Source organism: Amblyraja radiata, chromosome 14, assembly GCF_010909765.2.
Source record: "Amblyraja radiata isolate CabotCenter1 chromosome 14, sAmbRad1.1.pri, whole genome shotgun sequence".
NCBI classification, from domain to species: domain Eukaryota; kingdom Metazoa; phylum Chordata; class Chondrichthyes; order Rajiformes; family Rajidae; genus Amblyraja; species Amblyraja radiata.
In genome coordinates, this window is record NC_045969.1 from 34,410,403 (window position 1) to 34,432,924 (window position 22,522).

General features: G+C 44.8%; 1 protein-coding gene across 1 annotated transcript in view; it reads right to left on the minus strand.

Annotated features, from left to right (window-relative positions):
• tspan7 (tetraspanin 7) overlaps positions 1 to 22,522 on the minus strand; it is a 77,318-nt gene that overhangs the window by 2,607 nt on the left and 52,189 nt on the right. The window contains 6 exon segments of the mRNA XM_033033106.1: positions 829 to 908; positions 2,592 to 2,703; positions 2,705 to 2,746; positions 3,472 to 3,567; positions 4,390 to 4,464; positions 6,723 to 6,911. Coding sequence (XP_032888997.1) covers positions 829 to 908; positions 2,592 to 2,703; positions 2,705 to 2,746; positions 3,472 to 3,567; positions 4,390 to 4,464; positions 6,723 to 6,911 — 594 coding nt within the window.

Here is a 22,522-nt window from a genome sequence, read left to right on the forward strand (position 1 = left end):
GAACTTTAACATCGTGAAGCCCACGGTCTCTGGTAAGAAGAGGCCGACTCGGGAGCTCGCCATACCGTGTAGAGAATTTCAAGAAACCGCCCCACGCTGGAGTTTCCGATCATCCCTACGTGGCTTCGATCGTCGGCTGCGGTGGATTTAGACTGCGGATGGTTTGACTTGCCCCGACCGTGGTATAACAAGAGGATAAGATTGAACTTTATTGCCTTCCATCACAGTGAGGAATGTGGAATCCGCTGTGATGCTTTTTATGGTGACTTTCATGTTGTTAGTGTTTGTTGCTTTTCATTTAGTATGGCTGTATGGTAACTAAATTTCCTGTACCTTATAAATAAACTGACCTTGAAACCTTGAACATTTAGAGAGGGACAGAGATCAGTATAAACAAGCTGATCTCATGAGTGATAGAAAGATAGCCACAGTAGGATGGTTGTGAATGAGTTAAGATGTTGACAGACAGGTGTAAAACGGTTTAAATCTTGAAGACAAGTTATGGCTGGTTGGACAATTTCATTGTTCTGTTGTTTGGTACATTGACAATTAAACATTCGACTCGGATTTGGATTAGAGGGGACTGTGCAACGAAATTTGAGGAGATGATTTTTTCCCCATGAAATATATCATTTTTGTTGGGAAAGGACTAAGGGAATATATTTTTAAATTATTCTGCTACTCAAGACGAAAATAACTTTAACCTGCAGCTATGAGTGAAATAATGAATTCCTTTTCTGCTTGGGTGTGAGAGTTTCCCATATTGGTCTTGGCGAATAATTTTGACATTGAATTGCATGGTCAGAAAAAACTCTATCGGTTTTGTACCTGTAGAAAGGCAATTCCACATGCAACCCCAGCATAATTCCCATATTTGTCTCCATAAAGCGGTCCAACTTCTAGCAGCCCCTGTAAATTCAAATCAATGACCATAAATTATATGTTCTATTTTCATCCATTTTACTGATATTTTTATTACTCGTTTCGAACAACGCAGATCACAGTAAACATACTTTTTCCCCTACATGTGGATTTTATTTCTTTCAAATTTTTCTACCAATTCAAGCTGCAATTTGTGAAGAATGGTAACATGCCTAGCAGCTATATCTACTTCCCACAAAATCCTACATAACTAGGATTTCTTTGGTCATTGTGCCGATGCACATTTTTTTAATGGAACTACTCAATTATTTTCACTGAACACCCTGTTCCCAGATGCCCTGCAGTTTTATTCCTTCTATGTACGGTCCAACTCCCTTCAAAATCAATTATTGAATCTGCTCTACCTCTGAAAATAAATCTTTCGTGCCTAATGTTCTTTTTCCCCTGTGTCACCATCTCACTTTTTCCTTAACTGAGCACAAGGACACTGCAATCCCTGCACTGTCCTGACTGCAATCTCCTGAGGCTGCGTACCATTAGAAGATCCAGTACCATCATGTCGTGGGCTCACGTTTCACCAGAATCCTAACGATCCATCAGAACTCCTAGGGAATTGTTAACATTTGCAATCCAATATATTCTCAAGAAGACAGACTTTTGAAGAAAACTCGCAAAAAAACCCCCCATGTAGTTTTGTCTGTAAAAGGGCCAGAAACTAAGGGATACTATACAGAGTGCTTTTTGATATGGATTGGATAAGCAGCATGGGTGTACAACATTATTGTAGCAAAGGAAACCAAAATAGAAAGGTGCAATTTGAGAAATAAAGTCAAGATGACCTGAACAAATTATTTATGGCAGTATGGTGGGGCTACACTCAACCGATTTTTCTTGAAGCAATAGTTCCCTGTTCCATTGAGACACAATAGGCGCAGATGTAGGAATCTAAGCAGCACCACAAAGTGCTGGAGGAACTCAGTGAATCTATTAGCGTCTGTGGAGGAATGGACAGACGAGCTTTTGACACTTACTTCACCCAACTCGGCCTCATCTATCTTTACTGTCCTCCCGCCTACCTACAAATATTTAGAAGAAAGTTATGTGGAGGAAAAGTTATGTTGAGTGTAAAGGACAACCTGTCCATTCTCTCCACAGATGTTGCCTCATCTGCTAAGTTCCTCCAGCACTCTGTGTTTAGATCAGTGTCCATACTTTTCTAGGGTAGAGAATTTCAAAGATTCACTACACATCCACTCACACACTGAATTAGCCTTTATTCTGAGACCGTGGTTACCGGATTCTCCAACTCAAGGAAACTCCTTGTCAAACCCTTTAATATGTTTCAAAGCATTCTTCATGCTTCTCAACTCAAGATGGTTTAAAGAGTGTATAGGCTGAATGCCTAATTTCACACTCATAGGATATTCCACTCTGACTTGTTTCCTTACATGCACTGTTCCCTCACGAATCACCACAAAAACTTATGTTGATTTGTGGATTTATAGACTGTCTATAATGTTTGTACTAAGACATTAATTGTATCTTTGGTATCCAAAGGTTAAATACGATAGAAGCTCTTTTTTATAACATATTTCAGTTTTCCTTGTGGATTCTGAATAAAGGATAATTACATACAAAGCCAAGTCTTTGCTACAGGGTAAAATGCCCAAGGTCCCTGTATGTTTCAACTTAGCATGCTAAAGACATACCTGCTGGGGACTTGGTGTCAGCAATAGTCATGTTCCGTAAATCCTCGGGTTGCAGTCACTGTCGTTTATTACAGCAACTCTGATGAAAGCCATGCTTAGACCAATAGATGCTGGGTGCTCCATTTTGTGTAGTTTTGTATCCACAGCATGTGCAGCTGGAAAAGATGAACGATCATTTGTATAAGTTTGTCAATGCTGACGGCAAGATCACAGAGAGAGAACCCAGGACGAAAATGGGTGAAAACCTGAGGACATAATAACCATACTTCGTCTTTACATTGATCTTAAGAAGGGAGATAATTCTTAATGCATTGCTATCAGGAACTTTCTTTACAGCAAGCAACCCCTCAGTGAATAACACGAATTCTTTTTCAGAGACAGAATTCAAACTATTATAGCCTCACACCTGTATTATTAGTTCTAGGTTTTCTTATTATTGTAGTACCAATGTACAGTGAAAAGCTTTGAAAACTGAGCAGATATACCATAAATACAATTAAGTCAAACTCAAGTAGAAAAGTGATTTAAAAGAGTAAGCGATATATCTGAAGGTATGTTGTAGTTGATCCTAGTGACGAACATGCAGCGTTAACTTGCAGTATTGATTCCAATGGCCCAACTATTACCACAGCTATGACTTTATAACATTAATGACTATGCAGAAAAATGCAATTACTACACAAGTTTGCTCGATACTATGATTTATCTTAAAAATAAATGGCAACACAAATGATCAGAATTGAGCAATTTCCAATTTCCAAACTACAGCTATGTCAGGCAAGCTTCGTTCTGGTTTCATATTTTATAAATTATGCCATTTGCTGCAGCTAGCTGCCTTCAGTAATCTACTTTTAAAATAAAATTGAATTAATAAACTTACACTATTCTGCACATCATCAACAGCATGGCTTTGCTCATCCTTTCCATTGTAATTATGAACAGCATCAGTGTAAGTCTTGAGAAAAATATCTTTAATCTGCAGAAGGGCAAAAAGAATATACGCTATTTAGACAAAGAACAAAATATGCTGCTAATACTGTTTTTATTACACTTACTGTATAACAGAATATTTCAAACTACTTTAATATAAAAAACCTGCAGATGCTGGAAATGTGAAATAAAAACAGAGAATGCTGGAAAGACACAGTAGGTCATGTAGCAACGGTGCATAAAAAAATTAATATTTCAATTTTGTCAGACCCTTTGACCTGAAATGTTAGTGTTGTTTCTCTTTCCACTGATGCTGCTTGACCTTTGTTTTCCATAGGTAGACCAAACCATTCTGCAGATGAGTCAGGGGCTTGAGGGTGAGAGTGAGGTGGGTAATATGTGTAGTTGTATTGAGCACCAACTATCCAGAAAATTCACCCTGTCTCTTCTGTATCAGAGTGATTTGAAATGGAAAAATCTTCAGCAGATATGTTTGCTCGGGACAGTTTTAGCATCCACAAACATACACATTTTTCAGTCCAGACTGACAACCTACCCTGTCTCACTTTAAACCTGCAATTCAAACTTAATTAATGTCATTTATTTAATCATTTATTCGACCAGTTACAGAAAAGCCATCCGATTAACTATGCAACTGCCACGTGCAAGCAGCTTGCTGAGATGACTGCGATTGACTGAGAAACATTGAAGATCATGGAAGAAACTTAAACTAAAATGCTGAATGGTAAATGAAAAACCTTACTAAAGTCTAGAACGAGAAGAAACTCTTAACATTCCCCAGTTCACCAAAGTCACACGTTTTGTAGTTTAAAAAAAAGTGCTCTTTGCTACTTCGAAACACACGTACCTCATGTCCGAATACAAATCCGCAAATGCCAGCCACCAGCTCTGCCAAGAACACCAGCGAGAGGAACATGGCATACTAAAAACAGAGAAGTCTAAAAGTGAGTACATTTAAGGCTATTGACCAGATTAACCGCAAAACATGCTGCTTCTGCAACACGATGCAGCTGAAAATGTGTATGTGTGTCCTAGCACCTGACATTCTAGGGAGTTTCACTGTGCAACTAATATCAGGAATATGTTTCAAGATTTTGGTTTTCCACGGAACATTAAGATTTTTTTCCTTTGCTCTGTAGCTGAATTTTTCTCCTCTACTTGAGCAGATAAGATCAACAGATGCCTTTTACACCTCAAGCAAATCAATGTGTGCCAGCGAGTGTATGTCATTGTCATTTGTGCATAAGAAAGTATTCAGGCTGAGTCCAAATAATGTCTTTACATGATGGCCACATATAACTATCAGGAAAGTGCATCTGACCACATTTTCTATTTGCTTAGCAATGGCATGGGGCAAAGTTTAAAAAAGATGTGCGGAGCAAGTTTTTTTTACACAGAGGGTGGTGAATGTCCAGAATGCTCTGCCAGGGGTGGTGGTTGAAGCAGATACGTTAGAAGCATTTAAAGAGATTTGAATAGGCAAATGGATATGCAGGAAATGGAAGGATGTGGGTTATGTGCAGGTAGATAAGTGATGCGCTTGGCATTATGCAGCACAGTTATTGTGGGCCAAAGGGCCTTTTCTTGTGCTGTCCTGTTCTATGTTCTATTTGGTTCCATAGATGCCAGCTACAGAATCTCTAAATGCTCACCAATTGCAAATCACATGGTTGGGATGGCTCAGCCTTAATCAAATAAGCCAAGTAGTACTGATCACTGTACCAGTGGATTTTCATATCATCCCAAATCAATAGGCATTAACGATGTACAACTATACTGCAGGGAGATAGTAAAATACATACTGTACCCTGAGCAAGGAAGAGGAATGCACTTTCAATCAGTCTCAGTGGGAATAGGTACATTCCATCAATATTAAAAAAGTTTTGAGAAGTCAGTGTGATGCAGCATCAACGGTATCGCAGAAATAGAGAACAAGTGATCATATGTGTGTGTCATAGAGTCAGAGTGATACAATGTGGAAACAGGCCCTTCGGCCCAATTTGCCCACACCGGCCAACATGTCCCAGCTATTAGTCCCACCTGCCAGCATTTGGTCCATATCCGTCCTATCCATGTTCTATCCATGAGTCAACATCTATTTTATGAGTCATGTGAGTCAACATCTACTGTATTTTGTTCATAGATGTATTTGTGCTGTTGCAGGTAATGTGCACCTGTTGCTCATAAGGAATGAATCGCATAATGAATCGCACAATATCAAGAGTTTGTCTGGCATTTGATGCATGCCTACAGACATTAAGGTACCAGTTGCTCACTCGCTAACTTACCCTGGGACAAAACAGTAGCTCAGCTGTTTGAGATGCCACCTCAGAGCACCAGTGAAATTCATTTCTGACTCAGTGCTATCTGTGTGGTTTGCACATTCTCCCTGTGACTGCCTACGCTTCTCCTGACGACTGTAAGTTGCCCCTAGAGTGAAGATGCGTGGGAGAATCTCGAGTGGAGGGAGTTTATGGGAAGAAGAAAAAAAACATTAGTAAAAATGAGTGGTTTGTCAATTGGCATGAAGGTTTGTGTGTCAGAGTGGCATGAAGTTTTGTGTGTGTTTTCTATGTTGTGTAAATCTATTTGTTGCCAACACAAATATGTGAAAGAAGAATCTTCTTCTAGCTTATTTAAAAATGTTAAAATAACAACAATTTATAGAAGATATTTTATGTCCGCTAGTTTATCATTTGCACATAGATTGGCCAACATCCCTAGGATGAGCATTTCCACCGTTTAAATTGGGGAACCGGTTAAAAATAAATAAATAAATAAATAAATTGGGGAGCCTGCAAATATTTCTCTTCCTGACCATTTAGTTTGTATATTATAAGGCAGAGGAACTAAAACCTGCATATCGTTCTCCTTATACATCAACTCTGTCCTCCCCAGTTCTACCCTGTCTGGAAGTTGATGTATGGTTGAGAATGTGTAAGCGAAGGCAATATAATATGCAGGGATTTACCATTGTGCAATGCATTGTCTTGAGAAACTGGGAGAGCATAGAAAAAAAACACAGCTCCGTATGCATTTGAAATAGCATCATTTCACCATCTTTGACAACATGTCAGACTTGTCAAAATGCTTGAATAATTCTTTTTTAATTATATTCTCAAATTAGCAAATTAACAGAATGTTAAAATTAATCTTACAACCAAATGATTTTACACTCACCAGTTTCAGCATCCATGGGCTTCCACGACATGTTGCAAAGCAACCAAATAGGCCAAAAACAACGATGGTGGTGCCAGTCCCAATGAGCACATACGGTGCATTCGTGGAATTTTCAGCAACAAGAGAGATGTAGGTCCCCAAGGTGAGTTTACCCCATACTCCAACAGCCAATAGGACAACACCTGTGATCTGCAGAAGGAGAAAAATGCCATCAACTATTTAGTTTGACTATCAAACAAGGTTGCGATAAAATCTGCAAGGGAACAGAAAATGCATTAAGACAAGCTCTAATTGTACCAGAAATAACAGTATTTATAGAAGCCATGATGTATTTTGAATGCTCCCCCACTGTAAAGTTTCTTTGATGGTTCAATATCTGTGATTAAACTCCTGCTTTAATATAGCAACCACACAAGCATGATTATCAAAGACCTGAGGTTGTCTGAGAATGCTTGATTTAAGTGGTAGAAATATAACCTGTCTCTCTTACACTAAGGAGCTGACATTCCAGTGTTATATAAAATGAATTATCTTGAATGAAAGAGTATGAAAAAGCTATTTCAAGAAATGTAACCCCAGCATTCACAATGCAAGTGCAAAAACTATCAACAATATAAGTTGCTTTGTGGTCTTCTGAATGCCTGTGTGACATTTAAACCACATCCATAATCCAAAATATTTTAAAATTATATGGGGTATACTCTAATTTGTTATTAGTGTAGAAGAAAATGAGCATGACTGTATTTTATCCACTGGTGACTTGCCTAACCGCCTAGTGAGGTATGTTCATTATATTTTGTACAACATTTCTTATATGACCTCCACTGGATACTGCAGTAACATGTAATTTACTGAATAGCATAAGCTTATCATGAGTAATTCAAGAATCAATGTGTGTACAAGCTATAGACCAGAGGTCGGCAACCTACGGCCCCCGGGCCGAATGTGGCCCGTAACCTGAAGTCATCCAGTCCGCAGGCGGATTTCCCCCCCCGTAATCATCCAGCCTGCCGAGCGCCCCGAGCAGCGGCCGGGCTCCCCGAGCAGCAGCCGAAACCTGGCTGTACCGCATCCTGTACAAAGCCGCCAGCACGGCTGCGCACGTTCTGTGAACACGTTTAAGAAAGAACTGCAGATGCTGGAAAAATCGTATGTAGACAAAAATGCTGGAGAAACTCAGCGGGTGAGACATGCAAAGGTTGCATAAGGCTGTCTCACCCGCTGAGTTTTTCCAGCATTTTTGTCTACCTTCTGTAAACACGTGATTTGATGCCTGCCATCTGGAGCGGGATGTGGGCGAGATCCATGTGTCCACGTGATAGATGTGGCCCGCCATCCGCTCACAGACATGTGTCCCGGCCCCTATGCAGACAAGGTTGCCGACCCCTGCTATAGACTAAAGAGATGAGTTACTGTGATACACTGAGTTCTTCAAATGGAAACAGCTCAAGGCCAGATCTGCATCGATAACCAAGAAAGCTTAATAGTGGTTATTCCTTCCTTAAACATTCATTGACTGCATGGTTTGGCTGCTGAATTACTGATTTTGCACCAACCTCAATGCACTAACTATGTAGCTTTTAGTTTTGTTATCTTGGACGGCATAGTGGCGCAGCGGTAGAGTAAATTGTGAAAAAGTGTCCCTCGTGTAGGATAGTGTTAATGTAAGGAGTGATCGCTGGGTCTGCAAGGAGTCGGTGGGCTGAAGGGCTTGTTACCACGCTGTATCTCTAAAGTCTGTCTAAATCTTATTGAGAATGTTGTATTCACATTGACCACAACTCTGAACATCTTTAAAGCACTTCTCAGAAGGGGCCACTTTTCATGATTACATCCTGTTCAGCTCAGACTGCCTTCTTCATTGTACACTACACTACCAACACTGATGTCATCAGCAAACCTACTCAGCATGTCACCTATATTCTCATCCCAATGGTTGATATAAAACTAACAGGTGATGCAGCACTGATCCCTGAATCACACCACAGGTCTCACAGACCTCCAGTCTGAGAAACAATCCTTCATCACCACACAAACCTTCATCACCACCGAAAGTTTCAAACCGAGCACGTATCTACAACCTCAACCTCATACCTACAACCTCACAGCACGGAAACAACCTGGGAAACTATAAAATGAAATGGAGCAGCAGGCAATCATGAGTGAAAAGACGCAAGGATTCTGAGAAATATCAAACCTAAATAGCGCCAAAATTACACAATACACAATACAATTTATTTGTCACTTGAACCTCATAGAGGCTCAAATGAAATGTTGTTTCAGCAGTCATACACACAAGAAAAAAAGACCCAAGACACAACACAATTTACACAGACATCCATCACAGCGCATCTCCTCCTCGCTGTGATGGAAGGCAAAAAAACTTATCTCTCCCCTGCACTCCCCATTCCCCTCCCGATGTCAGAGTCAAAGCCCCCGGCGGGCGATGGCAATTGTCCCGCGGCCATTAACGCCGCGCCGGGTGATGCAAGGCCCTGCTCCGGGTCTTGTTGTTGGAGCCCCCGGCGGGCGCTAGCAAAGTCCCGCAGCCGTTGAAGCCGCACCGGGCGGTGATGTAAGGCCCCGCTCCAGGCACTCCTCGACCCCGCGACTCGGGCGGGTGAAGTCGCCGTTGTGGAAGCCCCGAAAAGCGGTCTCCCAGCAGGGACCCGCGGGCTCCCGGTGTCACTATCCACCGGACCTGCGATAAGCCTCCGAATCCCCGGGGTCGGGTCGCAGCAGCGCGCCACCACCGCTCCACCCGCTCCGAACTCGGCCAGCTCCGTGATGGTGAGTAGGTCCGCAGGCTCCGCGACTGGAGCCCCAGGTCGTTCCTGCTGGAGGCCGCTCCACGTTGCAGCCCCAATGACAACGGAGACCCGACAGGGAAAAGGTCGGGTTCTCCGTGCAGGGGAAAGATTTTAAAAGTTTCCCCCCCACCCCCCGCCCCCGCCCCCCCCCACACACACACACACACATACCCCATCAAAAAATAAATAAAAACTACATTAAAACGGGACAAAAAATAACAAAAAGACAGACGGACTGCAGAGGCCGCTGCGACGTGAGTCGCGCCGCCCACCAAACCTACCTGAACATGAAGCAGCAAGTATTATATTTCTTGCGATAGGAGGTGCATATTGCTATGAAAATCTTATGTTATCAACACCATTTTGCTTCTGCAAACATCATGGAAAAATACTTGCAGATCAACAGTTTTGACATGTGTTTCTGCAAAGCATTTTATTTTTCTTATCATCTGAGGGAGTTGAAAACAATACAATCACATTTAGAGTCGCAGTCACACAGCACCTAAATAGGCCCACGGCCCAACTTGCCCATGCAGACCAAGACATCCCATCCACTCTCGTCCCATCCGCCCGCGTTTGGCCCATCTATCTATCTATCTATCTATCTTTAAAACTGTGTGCCTGTCGCCTGCCGTCCGTCCGGCTGCCTGCCTGCCTTTCGATTCGTTCCCATCGTGTGATGTCACAATGCCCAATGCTCACAGATGTCCAATCGCAATGCCCGATGCTCGCAGATGTCCAATCGGAATGGATCCATTTACATGTATGGCTTCCGGCCGCATTTCTTCCTTTGATTCCCTGCAACTCCGAAACAAGACGCAGAATCGCCGACATCTTTTCCATTTCGGTAGAGATTTCATTTTTCTTTCTAAGTATCCACTCCTCATTACATTTAGTCGTGTTTAAGTACACGTTTTTAATCAAATCCTTCCCCCCCCCCCCAATATTTCAAAATTAAACTGGCCTCTCACCCATAGAAGCAGCACCAGCCCCAGCCCCTGTTGAACGTTCCATCGTGTGATGTCACAATGCCTGATGCTCACATATGTCCAATCGGAATGGATTCATTTACATATGCCTTTGCAGGAGTCCCAGCCCATGGTGAACGTTCCAACGTGTGATGTCACAATGCCCAATGTACACATATGTCCAATCGGAATGGATCCATTTATATATGCCTTTGCAGGAGCCCCAGCCCCTGGTGAACGTTCCATCGTGTGATGTCACAATGCCCAATGCTCAATTACATTGTTGCCATAGAGGGAGTACAGAGAAGGTTCACCAGACTGATTCCTGGAATGTCAGGATTTACAAATGAAGAAAGACTGGATAGACTCGCCTTGTACTCGCTAGATTTTAGAAGATTGAGGGGGTATCTTATAGAAACGTATAACATTCTTAAGGGGTTGGACAGGCTAGATGCAGGAAGATTGTTCCGGATGTTGGGGAAGACCAGAACAAGGGGTCACACTTTAAGGATAAGGGGGAAATCCTTTAGGACAGAGATGAGAAAAACATTTTTCACACAGAGAGTGGTGAATCTCTGGAATTCTCTGCCACAGAAGGTAGTTGAGGTCAGTTAATTGGGTATATTTAACAGGGAGTTAGATGTGGCCCTTGTGGCTAAAGGGATCAGGGGGTATGGAGAGAAGGCAGGTACAGGATACTGAGTTGGATGATCAGCCATGATCATATTGAATGGTGGTGCAGGCTAGAAGGGCCGAATGGCCTACTCCTGCACTTAATTTCTATGTTTCTATGTAGAGATTTCACTTTTCTTTCTAAGTATCCGATCCTCATTACATTTCGTTGTGTTTAAGTACACGTATTTAATCAAATCCTTCCCCCCCCCCCCCAATATTTCAAAAATAAACTGGCTTCGCACCCATAGAGGCAGCACCAGCCCCAGCCCCTGATGAACGTTCCATTGTGTGATGTCACAATGCCCAATGTTCACATATGTCCAATCGGAATGGAGTCATTTACATATGCCTTTGCAGGAGCCCCAGCCCCTGGTGAACGTTCCATCGTGTGATGTCACAATGCCCAATGCTCAAAGACATTGTTGCCATAGAGGGAGTACAGAGAAGGTTCACCAGACTGATTCCTGGGATGTCAGGACTTTCATATGAAGAAAGACTGGATAGACTCGGCTTGTACTCGCAAGATTTTAGAAGATTGAGGGGGTATCTTATAGAAACTTACAAAATTCTTAAAGGGTTGGACAGGCTAGATGCAGGAAGATTGTTCCAGATGTTGGGGAAGTCCAGAACAAGGGGTCACAGTTTAAGGATAAGGGGTAAATCTTTTAGGACCGAGATGAGAAAAACATTTTTCACACAGAGAGTGGTGAATCTCTGGAATTCACTGGCACAGAAGGTAGTTGAGGCCTGTTCATTGGCTGTATTTAAGAGAGAGTTAGATGTGGCCCCTGTGGCTAAAGGGATCAGGGGGTATGGAGAAAAGGCAGGTACATGATACTGAGTTGGATGATCAGCCATGATCATATTGAATGGTGGTGCAGGCTCGAAGGGACAAATAGCCTACTCCTGCACTTAATTTCTATGTTTCCATGTTTCCCTCTCTTCACCCCTCTCCCTCTCCCACACATCACTCTCTCCCCCACCCCCCTTCCCTCTCTACCCCATCCCCTTCCCTCTCTCCTCCCGCCCCCTTCCCCTCTGTCCCTCTTCTCTCCCCTTTACTGCACCCCTCTCCCTCCCTCGCCCCTCTCTCTTCCCCTCCCTGTCCCACCCCTTCCCCTACCCCTCTGTCCCTCTTCCACCACTCCCCCGTCCCTTTTCCACCAGTCCCTCTACCCCTCCCTCCCCACTCTTCCACTTCTCTCCCCTTTACTGCATCCCTCTCCCTCCCTCACCCCTCTCTCTTCCCCTCCCTGTCCCACCCCTTCCCCTCTGTCCCTCTTCCACCACTCCCCCGTCCCTCTTCCACCACTCCCGCTACCCCTCCCTCCCTCCCCACTCTCCCACTTCTCTCCCCCTTCTCTCCTCCCCCTCTCCCTCTCCTCACCCCACTCCCATCCCTCTCTCCCCCATCCCTTCCCTCTCTACCCCACCCCCTTCCCTCTCTCCCCCTACCCCTCCCTCTCCCACTTCTCTCCCCTTACTGCACCCCTCTCCCTCCTCCACCCCTGTCTCCCCCTCCCTTCCCCTCTATCCCCCACCCCTTCCCCAACCCCTCTGTCCCTCTTCCACCACTCCCCCTGTCCCTCTACCACCACTCCTGCTAACCCTCCCTCCCTCCCTCCCTCCCTCCCTCCCTCCCTCCTCCCTCCCTCCCTCCCTCCCTCCCTCCCTCCCTCCCTCCCTCCCTCCCTCCCTCCCTCCCTCCCTCCCTTCCCCCCCTCCCTCCCTCCCTTTCCCCCTCTCCCTCCCTCCCTCCCTCCTCCCTCCCTCCCTCCCTCCCTCCCCACTCTTCCACTTCTCTCCCCCCCCACACTCTTTCCCCTCTCTCCCCCCACCCCTCTCTCCCTCCCATCCCATTCTCCCCTTGCCTCCACACTCTTCCCCCTCTCCCTCCTCATTCCCATACCGTGCACAGTCTCTGTCTTTAAGAAGGAACTACAGATGCTGGAAAATCGAAGGTAGACATAAAAAAAGCTGGATAAACTCAGCGGGTGCGGCAGCATCTATGGAGCGAATTGAATGGTCAACGTTTTTGGCCGAAACCCGAAAGAAGGGTTTCGGCCAAAAACTTTGCCCTTTTCCTTCGGTCCATAGATGCTGCTGCACCCGCTGAGTTTATCCAGCATTTTTGTTGTTGTACCAGCCTCTCTCTCTCTGCCCTTCTCTCTTCTCTCAACTCATGCACGCCCGCTCCAACCCCTCCCCCCCCCATTCACCTCTCTCCACCATCCTCTCCTCCCCCTCTTCTTCTCCCCCCCCTCCCCCTCTCCCTCTCCACCCTCCTCCTCCCCTTCCTCACACAATATTTTTTGTGGGGGCGGGTCCACAGTGTGTGTGACTGTTTGTGGAGGCGGCCACGCGCACTCCATTCAAGAAGACGCTCATCTGTTTGTGGAGGCGCGTGCTTAGTATGTGACCAAAGATCTTATAGATCTTTGGTCACAAAGTTCTCCGCTACAAGATCTTTGTGTGTGACGACACACGCTCACCCCCCCCCCCCCCCCCCCTTTGGTGCAGGAGGCGCACGCAGCATCTGAACTCTCAGCAATTATTCGAATTCTTCACTAACCGTCATTCTGACTTTGCCTGTGAAGAGAAAAGTCCTGAATTGCATTTGTCTGATGCAGGAAGATTGTTCCGGATGTTGGGGAAGACCAGGACAAGGGGTCACAGTTTAAGGATAAGGGGGAAATCCTTTAGGACAGAGATGAGAAAAACATTTTTCACACAGATAGTGGTGAGTCTCTGGAATTCTCTGCCACAGAAGGTAGTTGAGGCCAATTTCATTGGCTGTATTTAAGAGGGAGTTAGATGTGGCCCTTGTGACTAAAGGGATCAGGGGGTATGGAGAAAAGGCAGGTACAGGATACTGAGTTGCATGATCATATTGAATGGTGGTGCAGGCTAGAAGGGCCGAATCGCCTACTCCTGCACTTAATTTCTATGTTTCTATGTTTCCCTCTCTTCACCCCTCTCCCTCTCCCACCCATCCCTCTCTCCCCCACCCCCCTTCCCTCTCTACCACCACCCCCTTACCCCTACCCCTCTGTCCCTCTTTCACCACTCCCCCTACCCCTCCCTCCCCACTCTTCCACTTCTATCCCCTTACCCCACCCCTCTCCCTCCCCACCCCTCTCTCTTCCCCTCCCTTCCCCTCTCTCCCCCACCCCTTCCCCTCTGTCCCTCTTCCAACCACTCCTCCATCCCTCTTCTACCGCTCCCGCTACCCCTCTACCCCTCCCTCCCTCCCCACTCTACCACTTCTCTCCCACTCTCTCCTCCCCCTCTCCTCACCCCTCTCCCATCCCTCTCTCCCCCACCCCCTTCCGTCTCTACCCCACCCCCTTCCCTCTCTCCCCCCACCCCCTTCCCCTATCCCTCTGTCCCTCTTCCATCACTCACCCTACCCCTCACCTCCTCCCTCCCCACTTTTCCACTTCACTCCCCCTTCCCCTCCACTCTCCCTCCCCACTCTTTCCCCTCTCTCCCCCACCCCTCTCCCCCTCCCTCCCTCCTCCCCATCTCCCCATCCCCCCTCCCCCACATCTCTCTCCCCATCTCACACCCCCTACCCCGCTCTCCTTTCCCTCCCAAATCTATCCCATTTCCTCCTCCTCCTCTCCCCTCCCTCCCCTCTTCTCACCACCCACCCCCCCCCCCCCCCCCCCGCAAACGCCGTTGGGGAAATAGACCCAACGGGTCTGCACTTGGTCTAGTATATTACTAAAACTCTCATCTTGTTGGTTTCTATATTTGCGCAAAAACGCTACACGATAGCGCTACAATTTTTGGCCCACCTTACTCACCGTCGTCCTGTGATGTAAATGAAAAGTTTCCTTCACATTGAAGGTATATTTTACAAGTTATTAACATTTTAAACTTTACAAAAACCACTTAAAAAAAAACTATTTTCCACTTGCCCACCCCGTCAGCAGTGTTCCACTTCACATTAAAAAAAAACATAGCAATTTAGCAATTCTCATTGTGGGGGGGGGGGGGGTGGCATAGGTGAAAGGGTCTCAATTAAAACAAAACATCGCGATTTTCATTGTGTAGGGGGGGGGGGATGGGGGGGATTCATTTAAAACAAAACATCTCCATTTTCATTGTTGGGTGGGATAGGGGGAGGTGAGGAGTGGGGGAGCAGGGGGATAGACGTAGAGGAAAGGGGTAGGGAGGGGAGAGGGAGGAGAAAGTGGGGGCGGTGAGGAGGAAGAGTGGGGGGGGAGGGGGGGATAGAGGGAGAGGAAGGGAGAGTGGGGGATACAGGGAGAGGAGGGGGGTAGGGAAGGGAGAGGGGCTATGGAGGGAGTGTGGGAGTGACTGAGTGTAGGGGAAAGGAGAGGGAGGGAGGGAGTGCGAGAGGGGAGGGCAAGAGGGGAAAGAAGAGGGAGGGTGAAGAGGAGGGGAAGGGAGTGCTGGGGGATGAGGGGGAATGGAGGAGGATGGGGGTAGGAAGAAGGATGGCAAGGCTCAGTTGGGGGAGGGTTGCTGTGACTCACGTCCCAACGGGGATGTCTGGCGTCACAACGGAAACCCCTCGGCAGCGCCTGCGCAGTTGGGGTTTACGGGTGAGTGGTGCAATATTGCGTTGGGGGAACAGGGCTCAATGGGTCCCACTTGGTCTAGTATATTACTAAAACTCTCTGTGTGCGTGTGCGTGAGTGACATTTCAAAACTCTGCCAAAACGGTACACGATAGCGCTACAATTTTTGTCCCACCTTACTCACCATTGTCCTGGGATGTAAAAGAGATAAGTTTCGTTCAGATTGATGTTATATTTTACGTTATTTACATTTTAAACGTTATAAAAGCCACTTTTCAACATTTTCCCATGCCCTGCCCGTCAGCGACGTCACAATGGGATCCCGAATCGCATTTACGTAAAAATTGCTATTTTTAAAAATAAATCAGTTTAATCAAATTCTTCCGTTTTCATTAACAGCTAACACTGTTTAGATTTTTAAAAGAAAAAATGAGATTTTCATTGAGAATTCCATTTTTTTTAAAACGCAAATTTCATTGAGGGGGGATGGGGGGAAGCTTTCATTTAAAAAAAAATGTCGCAATTTTCATTGCGGAGGGGTGGGATAGGAGGGAGGTGAGGAGTGGGGGAGCAGGGGGATTGAGGGAGAGGAGGGGGTAGGGACGGGAGATGAGTTATGGAGGGGAGAGGATATCCGCGCATGCAAATTTTAAAATAACTGAGCGTGCACAGTGGGCCCGGTATCCGCGCGTGCGTGATTTGAAATGACCGTGGCGCTGAGACTGGGGCGAGGTCTGGGGGTGGCGGCGCTGCTGCTCCAGGCCCGCGGGGAGGGAGAGGAGCTTGACCCTGGGCTTGGCCGTGCCTGCGCAGGTGGGTGAGGGTTACTGTGACTCGCATACAATCGGGGATCTCTGGCGTCACAACGGGAACCCATCAGCCGCACTCCGCAGTTTGGTGGAATATTGCATTGGGGGCACTTGGTCTAGTATCCCTCTAAATCTTTCCTATCAATACGCCTGTCCAAATGTCTCTTAAATGTTCTTTTGACCTAAAGGATCATTACATCCCTTCCCCTCTCAACGTGGACGTATACACACATATGCAACATACAGTAAGAAATACAATGCTGTAGTAAGCTATATAACAAATATTTATATAGTAATAAGTTCAAACGATAGGTGATAACATATCTTTCTGAGTTGCAGCACACTAGTTTCAGTAACTAAACACTTATTGTTCTGGTAAAAATCATAGTCTGGTTCATTTGAAGGCTGATTTTTTGCAATCGTCAAGCAACAATTACCTAGCCAAACAATAATTTGCACCACATATAACCCTATCAATGACGTGTCCCCATATCCAGCTTCCTCAAGTGACACCTCACACTAATACAAGATCACCTTCAAAATGGCAATCACATACTCTGGGATCATGCTATTTCTTATAACTTTCCTTGTCTGGAACACACAGGAAAACCAACTCTGGCTTCACCAAATCCAAATGCATTTTATTAAGTCTGCCCAACGGATAATCAGCAGCATGGAAACAAAGAACTGCAGCTGCTGATTTATACCAAAGATAGAGGTGCTGGAGTAACTCAGCGGGTCAGGCAGCTTCTCTGGAGCAACAGGATAGGTGACGTTTTGGGTCAGGACACAGTCTGAAGAAGGACCCCGATCTGAATGGCCACCCATCCGTTTTCTCCAGAGCTGCTGCCTGACCCACTGAGATAATCAGCAGCGGTTTGTTCTTTGTCGTATATGATGTATTCTAGTGTTGAAATAAAAAACATGTAACTTGTCTTGATTTCACATTTCTTCATCCTTTTCAGTCCATCTTTCAGGGCATGACCCTTAATAGTGTTAATGTACAGAGGGATCTTGGGGTGCAAGTCCATTGTTCCCTGTAAGTAGTAACATAAGTAGATAAGGTGATAAAGAATGTGTTTGAGTTTGAGTTTAGTTTATAGTCATGTTTACTGAGGTACAGTGAAAGGTCATCAATTGGTTGAACACAATTTCTCACCCATAAAATTATACTCACTCAACTGTATAAGTATTGTGTTAACATTTCCTTCATTTTCCAATCAAACTGTCCTGAAGTCAATTTTATCACCAATGTTTTCAGTGTTTTGCTGTCTTCCTCTCAGCTGGGACTTTTCCGAAATGCAAAGTCTAATAACTATATATTTAAGCAGTAATATTCTATTTAATGTGATCTTGAGAGTACATAATATTTTCTGTGGTATTCATAACACAACAATGATAAAAAGATCTTAGTTTTGATTGCACCTACTAACAAGCATACATTATTATATTACAGTTAATATGTACCGAGGACAAATTTTTGTTCCAATGCTCCCCATTCCCAATTATTTTTACATTGAAGTGATTGAAATCCACGTAAAGTTTAAATGGCAACAGAAAGATAAAACCTCTGGAATGGATGATATTCATTACGTGGTTGGTTGGAGTCAGTATCAGCACAATTACTATATTAAACTTTGAATCTTCAGATGTCCTGGTTCAAGCTAAAACTAAAGACAAATAATAACCTCCTCACACATTCCCCTGCAAGTATCTCTGTCACTCCTATTACAAGCTCTTAAACATCGCATCTGAATCAGTTTCCATCTGATTACACTCCTTGAGGACGTTCATCTACGTGTTCAATGAATAAAACAACGAGATTGGGGGCATTTCTATTCAACTTGTCAAAGGAATTTGGGGGGGGGGGGGGTTTAGAAATAGTCAGTGAGGTAAACAAACATAATAGTTGAGTGGCAAATGACAATAGTGCTGACAATAGTACTACCTTCCCAATATTTAACTGAAGGAAATAATGGGTTATTGAGGCTGTATGTTGTGACAGACAGCCTGACACCTTGCATGTAATTTTAATATTACGCTTATCCCATCCCCCTGGATATTCTGGATGAATAAATTAAGGTTTTGTCAACTAATTACAAATCAGGCTAATCACAAATCAATAACATTAGCCAACTCCGAAACACGAAGCGCTGAGCATTAGGATCCAAATATCATGGACAACTGGCCTCAGTTACTCGCTCACATCTGGCAGCGCTCTCCGTCTGAACCAGGGGGCCGCAAAGCATTTTTGAAAGTGGGGGGGCTGAGTGATCACTGGCCTTAGAGATACCAGTGAGGCAGTGGAGCAACTGAGTGGGGGAGGGGAGAGGGAAGCATGATAGGGACTTTTTTAAATTTGATGTATTAAAATCATGTTTTAGTGCATTGTAGAAGTATGATTTCACAAATTTTTTGTTTGAAGTATTTTTAAGATAACGTATTAAGGGGTAACTTTTTCCACACAAAGGGTGGTGGGTGTGTGGAACAAGCTGCCAGAGGAGGTAGTTGAGGCAGGGACTATCCCAACATTTAAGAAACAGTTAGACTGATACATGGATAGGACAGGTTTGGAGGGATAGGGATCAAAAGCAAGTAGTGTCGCTGGGACATGTTGGCGGGTGTGGGCAAGTTGGGCCGAAGGGCCTGTTTTCACACTGTATCACTCTGACTACATTATACCTCCACCATGCATGAATGCTTCAAAATCAAGTGGTCGAGTTTTATTGCCATATACTCAAGCATAGAAACATAGAAAATAGGTGTAGGAATAGGCCATTCGGGCCTTCGAGCCAGCACTGCCATTCAATATGATCATGGCTTTTCATCTAAAGTCAGTACCTCTTTCCTGTTTTTTCCCCATATCCTTTCATTTTGCTAGCCCCTAGAGCTAAATTTAACTCTCCCTTGAAAACATCCAGAGAATTGGCCTCCACTGCCTTCTTCGGCAGAGAATTCCACAGATTCACAATTCTCTGGGTGAAGAAAGTTTGTCCTCATCTCAGTCCTAAATGGCCTACCCCGTATTCTTAAGCAGTGTGACTCCTGGTTCAGAACTCCCCCAACATCGGGAACATTATTCCTGCAGTTACAGTAAGCGAAAATCAAGCAGGCAAGCAGATGCTTTCTCCAACCACCCCCCATTTGATGGCCACTATCTTCCACCGCTTCTACCCAGTGCTTGGTACCTACTTCCAGCAGCCACTGGATGTCCTCCAGCATGTACCGAGCCACAGCCTGGTCCATGCCGGTCACCAGGGCAAATTCGGCACAGAGACTCTCACGGCAGCGGCGCAACGCTTCCAACGCCTCCGACGGCCCGGGACTCTTGCACTGAGGCTGCTCCATGGCCGGAGCTGCAGCGAACGACTCGCCAGCCCCGTAAGCACTCGCCATCTTCGCTCCCCGTCTGCATCTGCTCCCACCGCTGCTTCTGCTTCCATCCCTCCCTCCGCCCCGGCTCTACAACACCCGCGGCCCATGCAGTTGATATTTGTTTTGAAATTCTCGTTGATCACAGAATTTCTCACGACAGAGCGTGAGAAATTCTGTTTTCAGCGTGAGCATGAGAATTTGTCGAAATGCGTGAGTCTCACGCTCAATGTATGAGAGTTGGCAGCTCTGCATCATACTGCATGGTTGCTTGAATTTGCCAAGGTTATGTTTTGGTTTCCTGCAGACTATTGATCCTTGATACCACAATTATATCAGACTAATTCTTTGTTTTGCATTCATTAGTTAGAGGTTGCATGCTGCCATGAAGATACCGAAGACCCAGACTCTTGTTACCCTTTGCTTGATCACATTTGCTATTGGCTGGGCAGCATCAATTTCCTACTTGAAATTCTATTAGTTCTCAATGAACAGCTTCCTTTTGAATACACACATCACAGATTCTATAAACTAGATATTGATCAGCATAGAAACAGGCCCTTCAGCCCACCAAGTCCATACCGATCACACATTCACACTTGTTCTATGTTATTCCACTTTCTCATCCACCCCTTATTCACTCGGTGCAATTTAGAGAGGTCATTTAACCTACAAACCCACATGTCTTTGGGATGTGGGAGGAAACCAGAGCACCTGAGGGAAACCCAGTCGGTTACAGGGAGAACTTCACACAGATAGCACCCGCTGTCAGGATGGAACTCAAATCTTGACGCTGTGAGGCAGCAGCTCTACCAGCTGTGCCACCCAAACTGCAACATGTACTGCAACATCTCCAAACATGTACGATACCTGCTGTGTTCAGTGTTCGGTCTCAAATTTGCTACAAGGTTAGCAACAGTTTCATGTGGATGATGATTCTAGTGGTTAAACATGCCAATGCAATACAGGATCGGAGCAGGCAATCATGCTCTTCAGCTGGTTTAACCAACAACTTCATCCATCTTGTCACCTGGTTTAAATGGCTCCAGTAAAGTTTGTATCAACTTGTGCACTTTGACATCTGCAGCTGAGAGCAAGATGGATTTCATCCTCCCTTCTGTGATAGCAATGGCAGCAAAATATGTTCTATTGCTTCCACTCATTTAGTCCATTCAATTAAGCTATTGAAAGAGTCTAAAGCGCGAGATATGCTCTTCGTGTACTATGACTAACACAACTGATACAAACTAAAAAGCTGAATCTCTGAACTGCAGCTCAGTCTCATTAAATCATTCTAGTCCACAATGAGATAGGAGAAAATCCTAGATTGTCATCATCCAGATTAACTATTAATCCTTTGTGGCCCATTATCACAGCAGCACTGTTCTGTCCATACAAACATCAAGTAAATACAACTGTGGGCTAACACAAGCTTCTGCGTCCAAAGCCATTTTATTTCTCTGCTGCCATCTGAACATTAATAGAAGTTGACAACATTTCAATCTCAAAATCAATCATAAGGAAGCTGGTCTCTTCAAGATTATTGGAAAAAGATTATTTGGTCAACACAATTATATAAATGAGTGTATATAGATGTGTGGTATAAAAGAAACAAATCAGGAGGAGTGACCTTCAATAACAACCTGCCCTGTTCAGTCAGAGATTGTTTCTGACGACCTACGTGCCATCATAACCACTCTAGAGGGGAACATTTAACTCAGCAATGATTACAGGTCAAATTCCAAAAATCCCAACATTCATTCCTTTACATTCTTTCAATTCCCGACCACTGTGGTGTATGGAATTAACGACAAAGCACCAATTGTTTCAATGATTTGATTATCCAATCCAAGACTGGTACCGCAGGGATATTGGCAGCCCAGAAAGTGAAAACCCAATTATGTTGTCTGTAGCTTCTGTCACTAACTCTGACAATGCTGCCTTGATTAGACCTTTCCATGAAAGCTCTCCATTGTTTCAGAGTAATCACATGATTCTATCTACTTGTGCAGCAGTTTTTTTTGCACAAAGTATATATGATTACATTATACAAAACCCTGCAAAAAGGTGCTAAATAATATTTTGACAATCATTTTCTTTATATGGCATAACTTGGTTGGGTTGCTATTGATTTTAAACAAACTGGTTGCTTTTGAGTTTTCAGAGAAACTATATTAATGGTGATCAATTTTTCTACATTTCTACTTGAAAGCTCATTGCAACACCAGTGCCCAAGCAGAGAAGACTCGTGTAATTAAAAACAAGATACGAGTCACTTCATTCAAATTGGTGAATTGGAAACTGATAATAAAACAGTTTGCAGTTCCTCAAAATCTTCATTTTAGACCAGCAATAAAATCTTTGCATGAAAAGAGCAGGAAGTTGTTCAGTGGGGTCTAAAGAAGGGTCCCCACCCGAAACGTCACCCGTCCTTTTTCTCCAGAGATGCGCTGAGTTACTCCAGCACTTTGTGTCTATCTTCGGTATAAACCAGCATCTGCAATGAAGTAGTTCAGTTGGTCATCCCACCTCATGTGAAGCTTTTCACATGTAGCCTGGTATCACTGAGTATATTCTGTGGGGGTGGGGGGGGGGGGGGTGGGGGGGGGGGGCAGA